Genomic DNA, 9,286 nt, shown 5'->3' on the forward strand with positions numbered 1-9,286 from the left:
CTCTCCCAGATCTCGCTCTCTCACTCGCCTCTCTCACTTTATACAAAAACGCAAATGTATAAAATGCGTGAAAATTGTATATATACATATATTTTCGTTCCCCTCTCTCCCCTCTCCCAGATCTCGCTCGTCACTCTCCCAGATCTCGCTCTCTCACTCGCCTCTCTCACTTTATACAAAAAACGCAAATTGTATAAAATGCGTTTGTGTTTGTATAAAGCGAGAGAAAATTGTATATACACATGCAATTACATATATCTTCGTCTTATACACTTATAATTATACAATACAAATATTTCCCTGCCCAGTTTTCTTTTGCCTTTCTCTCTTTCTCGTTTTATACATACACAGATTATACAATTGATCTTTTGTATACAGCTCCTTTCTTTTGTATATGTATAGCGAATTATACAACTGCCTTCTTTGTATATGTATAACGAATTATACAACTGTTTTTTTTTTGTATATGTATAGCGAATTATACAACTGCCTTCTTTGTATATGTATAACGAATTATACAACTGTTTTTTTTTTGTATATGTATAGCGAATTATACAACTGCCTTCTTTGTATATGTATAACGAATTATACAACTGTTTTTTTTTTGTATATGTATAGCGAATTATACAACTGCCTTCTTTGTATATGTATAACGAATTATACAACTGTTTTTTTTTTGTATATGTATAGCGAATTATACATATATATGTTTGCTATGGAGCGCAATTATGCAAACTTTGCTATAGCATACAAATATGAATTTTGTGTTTGCTATATGTGAAAGTTGTTCTTTAATAATCATATGAGTATAAAGGTATAATTAAAAAAATTACTCATTTTTATCTTGAATTTCTAAAATAACACTTTTTTAATGAAAATAATACTTATTTTAAAATGAGAAAATTGTTCAATTCATATATGATAGTATTTGATAGTAACATGACATTGTATTTATTTAAGTAGAGGAAGTGAAATAAAGTTTTCATACAAGGGGGAGCTTGTACATCATAATAAGGGCTATAGAAATTATTATTTTTGGTATAATAAATATGATGGTATCATAAAAGGCACACAAAACATACGTGAACATTGAAGAGTTATTACTCCACTGTCCCAACATAGTACGAATTTGAGAGTCACTATGTAATTTTAATTGTGAATTTAGATATATAATTTATAAAAATATTTAAAATATAATTTATATATTTAAAAACTACATAAAAATATTACAAAAAATAATAATTTAAAATTCTAAAATAATTTTTATTTATTTATATCTAGAAAATACCACATAAATTAAAACGGAAGAATATTAAGAAGTATGAGACATTAACTCAAGCGAAAAAACCCTCAAGGTAAAGTTCTAGAAAGTGTTTGATAGATTTTGGATCATAAATAGTAGAGTACTTTATTTAATTAATCTTAAGGTGATGAAATTTTAAAAAATATAAAGAAGATTTTAATTATTTATTATTTTAAATTAAAGATTTGTAATTTATTCGTTTCAACTTATTTGTCATATTTTAATTTGATTTGAAATTTGAAAAAGTAAAAAATAAAATCTTTTAAAGCTTGTGATATGAAAAATTGAAACTAAGAATTGTTAAAAAAGATATTTTCTTTTAAACATATTTATAAGGATGATAAGATAACCAAATTGCAACAGATAAAAGATGGAATAGAATGTATAATGTATATGTATTATATGCCGTTTAAATTTGTGATCTTATGAAAATTGATATTAAATAATTATCAAAAAAATAAATAAATATAAAATAAGTAATAAATTGGAACGGAATATACATGCTATCTTTCTTTTTTTGTTTCCCCTACTCGGTGTTTAATTTGGAGTCTCGAATAAATTTAAATCGCGCACTATAAAATCAATTTGAGAGTGATACTCCCAATAAAAAAAAATCATAGCTAGAGTTCGAATTCAAAATTTTTAGTTAAGATGGAAGCCATTATTACTTTACCACAATCTGTATTGCTGAAAAATACATGCAATCCATATGCAAAGGCAATTTTTATTTTTCGAAAATAATGATAGTAATATTTTAGTGTGGCCAAGAGTCCTATAAGATGGTCCCACCCATTATTTGTTTTTCTATTGCTGCCACGTTTCGATCGCCGCACCTACATTACATGAAAGGGCTGCACTACCTCAAATATATCATAAAATTGTCTAAATTTTAGGTGCGTGCATCTGAAATTTCTGTCAACAAGAAAATAATTTTATTTTACAAAATTCAACTTCCAAATCTACTTTAAATAAGTTCACAAACATAAGTTTCATATTTTTTTAAAACAAATCTCAGTCATTAATTTATTAAAATAACAACAAATTTAACACTTTAATTTTTTGTGTATGTTTACACTCAGTCATATTAAGTAAGCTAAAATTTCAAATGCGTATGTGCAGAAGCAAAAAACAAAAGAAGCGAATAAAAAGTATGTACACTTTTGCTTGAAAGTTAACTAATATGGTGTATTCATGCAATTATAAAAACATATATAAATTTTTTATTTTTTAGTTAAAAGAAGCTATCAAAATAGTCATCCCTATTATATGTGGGATTCCAACGCCGTTCAAGACTAGACATCTCAAACATGAACAATATAAAATGGTGAGCTCAATATTTTTTAGTAATAAACTAAGATGAGATTAATTTAATATCATATAGAAAAAATATTCTATGAGAAAATCAAGTAATCCATATACATCTGACAAGACTCAAGAGACTCTAAACAAAGTCGTTATCAGTATATTTTCTTTTAGAGAAACGAAATATTTTGCGATTTTTGTGTCTAAATTGTTTGTTAATATTGATCTTAATAACGTGTAAATAATGCCAATATATTTATGACCCTTTTTATTTTTGCATAGTATAATGTTTTTGTGAGGAGCCGTTACATTTTATCACTTAGGTCTTCTATTTTGTCCATCTTGTTATCATTCACATGAGTTCATAGAGTACTAGCATTCAAAATCAAATTTCTAAAATGTATAATTTACTAATATAAGTAACTTGAAAAAAGAAACCCTTAAAATTATTTCTTGAAAAAAAGTCAAGTAAATAGAAGACTAATAAAAAGGAATGGAGGTCAATTTTATATTTTTAATTTTCTTAAAAGAGGTGTTTGGCCAAGCTTTTTGAAGAAAATAAGTATGGAGAAAAATATATAATTTAAATGTATATTATGTTTTCAAAAATACTTTTGAAAAGCATTTTCGATAAAGAGATTAACTATTATCCACTTACGATGGATAAGAAAATTACACAATCAACTCATTTTTAGAAATATTTATTTTTCTTCTTAGTTTAATTAATATATTTTCGCATTTAATGATTAATGATTTTTTTTTCTTTCTTTTATTAAAACACGTTGAGGTTTATCATCTTTCTCCCTCTTTCTTTCCTACCTTTCTCATCTATGTCTTTGGATCTTCTTCTATCAATATCAAAATATTTTGCAAAATTGCAGAAATGGTGTGTCTATTTTTCCAAGTGTAAGATTACTACATTTAATTTTTGGGATTTGTCCAATTCACTGCAAAGTTCTAAAAAGCATTCTCTAAAAATCATTGTTACCACAAAACATAAAATTCTTCATACATTGGAACAAGAAAAAAAATCTTTGAAATAACATTGAAATATTTTTTATACAATCGACTTTGAGTATTTACTAATTTAGAAAGTTTGATCAAACATCAAATATTGCTCAAAATTAATTTTTTAAAAATGTATTGACCAAACACAAATTGCGTCTTACCAAAAAAAAATTGAAAAATAATACTTCATCTGCTTAAAAAAGAATGACCTTGTTTGACTTGAAACGGAGTTTAAAAAAAGAAATAGAACTTTTTAATCTTGTGGTTTTAAATTAAAATTATGTCAAATGTACCAAAATGCCCTTTAATCTTGTGGCTTTTAAACATGTCACGTGGAAAGTTAAAGTTAAAGTGTTGCCAAAAAAAGGAAATAAGTCATTTTTTTTAAACATACTAAATATGAAACTAGGTCATTCTTTTTGAAACAGAACATTAATTTAAAACTAAATAATTTTAGAATTTTACCAAAACAAGATATAATGTCACACTCCATAGTCCCACATCCCCATTATTTGAGATTAGACTAAATTGTAAAATGTAAACACATGTTTGGAATTATACAAGTCAATTTAATTGCATTTAAAAAAATTCATAGAATGTAAATACAACTTGACATATATTAAATTATAAAAAATAAATAAAAGAGAGACAAACCTAGACAAAACCAAGTGGGCATATCAGAGAGATAAATCTAAAAGAAAAAAAGAAGAAGCAAAATAAGCAATGCAAGCCCCAAGCCAGCCAAGAGATTCCCATTTCTTGGTGTGGTGTAAGTATCCCCATTTGCCCCCACTTTAGTGGTTTATAGTCTATCCCTTGAACACTTTCAACCAAATCAACAAACAAAAAAAAATAATCTTTTGAACACAAAAGAAACTTTGACACTTTACTTCACATTTTTTCATTTTCTTCCCCAAAACAAACAAAACCAATATGTTTTCTAAACTCTTGCAATAATCATAATCTTCTTATTCTTGAACTTCTAGTTCTTTGGTCTTTTACATCTAAAACTAATTTAGTTTCTTTCAACACAAATAATGACGGACAGAGTCTACCCTTCAGCTAAGCCTAATGGCACTGCGCCTACTGCTACCACTGCCGCAAATCCAAACGCTGCTCCGGTGAAGAACCAGATGTACAACAACCCAAACCGTGTCCCTTACCGACCGACACCAACAGCCTACCACCGACACAACCGTCGTCGTTGCAGCGGCCGGCGTTGTTTTTGTATGTGTTGTTTTTGGTCTATCCTCATCATTTGCATCCTCCTCCTTCTTGCAGCTATTGCCGGTGCTATTTTCTACGTCCTTTACCATCCTCAACGGCCTACATTCTCAGTTTCTTCACTCAAGATCTCTAATTTCAACCTCACTACTTCCTCCGACGACACAACCCATCTCACTACAAAATTGAACCTCACACTCTCAACCAAAAACCCAAACAAAAAATTGATATACAACTATAACACTATCTCTATTACTGCACTTTCAAATCAAGTTGTTTTAGCAAAAGGGCCGTTTCCGGGATTCACCAGCAGTACAAATAACATTACGATTATACACTCGACTTTGTCGATGGTGTCGCAAGTACTTGATGTTGATTCAGTTTCATCTCTAAAATCAGATCTGAAGAGAAAAGCTGGGTTGCCCGTGACAATCTTGATGGATACTATGGTAGAAGTGAAAATGGACAAATTGAAAAGCAAAAGGGTAGGGATTAGAGTAACGTGTGAAGGAATTCATGGATCGACACCAAAGGGTAAAGCACCAGCTGTGGCATCAACAAATAATGCTAAGTGTAAGGTTGATCTAAGAATCAAGATCTTGAAATGGACTTTCTAATTTCATCTCAATTTGGTTTGACTTTTTTTTTTTTTTTTTGGGTTTTAAGTATAATCATAGTAATTTCTTTTGGGGTTCAAATTGACTCCTCTGTTTTTTTTTTCTTCTTCTTTTGAGATTTGTTTGTAAACTTAAGAAGAGACTAGGAAGATTGCCAAAGTTAAGTTGAGTTTTTTTCCTAGAATTGTGAAGAAAGTTGGGTTGGAATTACAAGTTCTTTTCGATTATGCGTTTAGTTAATTGTAGTCAGACTTAAATTCATTCAAGATCTCAATCACAAATTTGCACTTTCTTGAAGCATATTGATGCTCTCTTTTCTTTCTTTTTTCGCTCAAAACTATATGTTTACAATTGCTCTGTTTTTTTCTTTAGTTACTATAGTATGTTAAACAAAGTAGAAATTGTGGTGAAAATGAGGATTTTAGATGAATATAGTAATATGAAGTTGGTATGGAGTCATTAAGAAGAGTTTAATGAGTAATAATTATTGGTTGTAAGATTGTTTATAAATGAACATGGGATGTGGGGAGGGTACAGTAGTCAGCTGCTGAGGTGCTAAATTCAATGCAATTCTTAAAATAATATGCGACTCTTCCGCTGCGCACGTAAGTATAATAATTACTCTCTTAAAGAAACTATAAAAAGAAGATTAATTACTATATCATCTTTTCAATATAATAAATATAATGTCTTATAAAAAAATATAACAAAAAAATAATTATGATTAATGATAAGGATAAGTTAGAAATTAAGTATAAAAGTATTCATTGATTTCATAAAGTTGACAAGAATTGTTGGACATTCCAAAATGGTATAGTGGACAACTATTGTTGAACGGACAAAAAAATAAGAGTTCCTTTTTGATCTATGTATGTGTGTAGAACTGTCAAAAAGGACTGGCCCAGCCCCACTCAGCCCAAGCCTCGCGGGCCAAGTAATTTGAAGGGCGGGCCGGTCCTTCATTTGGAAGGGCCGGAAAATGCTCAACCCAACCCAACCCTAGAAGGGCCGAGGGCTGGGCGGGCTAGCCCTTCTTCTTTTTTTATTTTAATTTTAATTTTTTCCTATTTAAACTTATAATTCTATAACATCAAGAAATTGAGAAGATTTTCAAAACAAATATGGCAGACAATGGTGTTGTTTCAATAACATTAACAAAAATCTAGTGTAATTAACATGTATCTCGCATACTAGACACGCGAGCGAGATAAGAGTGACAAGCAAGATGGGAGGGAGGCGAGAGTGCGAGATTTGTCTATGTATCCTAGATACATGCTAATCTACTTAGATAGAGTGTATCTAGAACAAATTAGCCTAATTTTGAATCCATATATTTCGAGATACATGTATCTGGACGTACCGAAATCCGGTAAGATTCATAATATTATAACATAGCGTGTATTTAAGCAATTAGATTATATACTAGTGAGATTATTGTAAGTTACCCTTAAATAAAAAGTTTTGGCCCATGGGACAACCCCGGCCCAACCCCGATCAAGCCTCAAGGGTCAAAGGCTTATATGGGCCGGGCTTATAAGCCCTAATTTTAAATGGGCTTGAAAAATCTTATCCCAATCCTACCCAATAACGGGTTGGGTTGGGGGCCCCCCATGGGCTAAGCCCGTTTTGACGGCTCTATCTGTGTATTTTGTTTACTTTACTAAAAATATATATTAATACCCCCTCTGTCCCATATTAATTGATTACTATACTAAAAATAGTTGTCCCATATTAGTTGATCGTCTTACTAAATCAAGAAAATATTAATTTATTTTTTCTCATATTACCCTTGCAATTTTATTTTTATTGAAAATGTCCTCGCTTATTTATAAAGTTCCAAAGAAGTTCTTAAGGGTAATTGGTAAAACTTCCCTCTTATTTATGATTTTCTTAATATGTGTGTGAAAACAAAAGTGATCAATTAATATGGACGGAGAGAATAATTTTATTTTAAGAAATAATTTGAATATAAGTAAAAGTCTATTGTTACCTGAAATGTGACTTTTTATCGTTACCTAATAATGAAATTAAATAATATGATACAATAAAATTTAAATAACAATCAAAATAAATAATCCTTCTGTTTAAAAAAGAATGACCTACTTTCCTTTTTAATCTGTTTAAAAGAGAATGACATCTTTCCTTTTTTTATAACATTTTAATTTCAGGCTTTCAGCTTTCCACGTGACATGTTTAAGGCCACAAGATTAAAAAACAATTTTGTACATTTGACATAACTTAAATTTAGAACCACAACATGCAAACGTCTTATTTATTTTCTTAAACTCCTTGTCAAGTCAAACTAGGCCACTCTTTTTAAAACGGAAAGAGTATTATATATAAAATTAAATTCATAATATAAACAATCAATACAACTTATAATTAGCAACCATCCAAAGTAGGGGCGGAGCCAGCATGTCTTTAGGGGGTTCATCAGAACCCCCTTCGACGGAAAATATCACTCTATATACATGATTAAAATTATTTTTTAGATGTATATAATAGATGTCGAACCCCCTTAGACTAGTCCGTATGTTTACTCCTTCGGATTTTGAACCCCTTATTGAAAATCTTGGCTCCGCCACTGATCCAAAGAAAGTGTTATAAGAAAAGGCGGTTAACCTTTTTAGTAGACCCATTCAACACGTTTTTACTTTTTTAGTAGACTTATTCAACACAAATGGAATCATGCTATGGTATCATGATATGGAATCATGCTATGGTATCATGATATGGAATCATGCTATGGTATCATGATATGGAATCATGCTATGGTATCATGATATGGAATCATGCTATGGTATCATGATATGGAATCATGAGATGAAATTGAAGGTTTGTTTAGACATGTGATATGGAATTTTTGTGTTGTATATTTTCTCATAAACATAAAAATCCCATAAGTTGTATAACTATTAAAATAGCCCCAATTGTTTATTCAATCTTATCAAATAAACAAAAAATTATAAAATCGCAAAATAAATTATTACAAAGTTATTTGTTCTCCACTTAAGTAATTGTTTCATCTAACTTTAATTTAATAAAAAAAAATTGAACATAAATCGTAGTGGACTAGTCTTTAATAATCCTCCAACATAGTACAGACAATTTCCTCACGTTGAACTAGCATTTCTCAATCATGTGACCGAGGAGACGAACGAACATTGTTACTTTGAGCCATTTGTTGGTCAATATCATCCGCAACTATATTTTCATGCTCATAGACCATAAATATTTCATCAGTACTTTGGTATTCTCGCAAATAATTATGTAACACTGCACAAGCTATGACAAATTTCACTTGTGTATCAATTATATCATAATGGTTCATGCCTTGTTACAGTATTCTAAATCTATTTTTCCAAGCTCCAAAAGTCCGTTCAATCACATTGCACAGAGATGAATGCCTATAATTAAACAGTTCTTTGGGATTTTGAGGCTCTCTTTCACTTCCTCAGTAATCTTGGAAATGATAGCGTAGTCCTTTGTATTGAGCTAAAAATCCTTTTGTGTTTCGGAAATCAGCATCAACAACATAATATTTATCTACCAACAAACATTTTATAAAGAATTATTAAAAGCATATGTGACGTAATTGAGATAACTTTGTGTAAATAAATAATATTTTATTATAAGGATGAATTTAAAGTTATGATGTGATTATAAATTTTATTTACATATGAAATAAATGGTTAGTAGATATAAATGTGGGTTTGCTTTGACAAAATATAAACTCGTGGATCAATTTTTGTATCAAAATATCTCAAATCATAATATGGAATTCCCATATAATTCCATATCATGATTTTTGGAGAATATGGAATCACATCTC

The 9,286-nt window shown here is 29.7% G+C and overlaps 1 protein-coding gene across 1 annotated transcript; it reads left to right on the plus strand.

Moving 5' to 3' along the window:
- The first annotated feature begins 4,284 nt into the window (after positions 1-4,284).
- Positions 4,285-5,754, plus strand: LOC102599547 (uncharacterized). The gene has a single exon (XM_006360936.2). The coding sequence runs from the start codon at positions 4,651-4,653 to the stop codon at positions 5,452-5,454; it is 804 nt and encodes a 267-aa protein (XP_006360998.1). The 5' UTR covers positions 4,285-4,650; the 3' UTR covers positions 5,455-5,754.
- The last annotated feature ends 3,532 nt before the right edge of the window (positions 5,755-9,286 follow it).

Source organism: Solanum tuberosum, unplaced genomic scaffold, assembly GCF_000226075.1.
Source record: "Solanum tuberosum cultivar DM 1-3 516 R44 unplaced genomic scaffold, SolTub_3.0 scf00342, whole genome shotgun sequence".
In the NCBI taxonomy this organism is placed as follows: domain Eukaryota; kingdom Viridiplantae; phylum Streptophyta; class Magnoliopsida; order Solanales; family Solanaceae; genus Solanum; species Solanum tuberosum.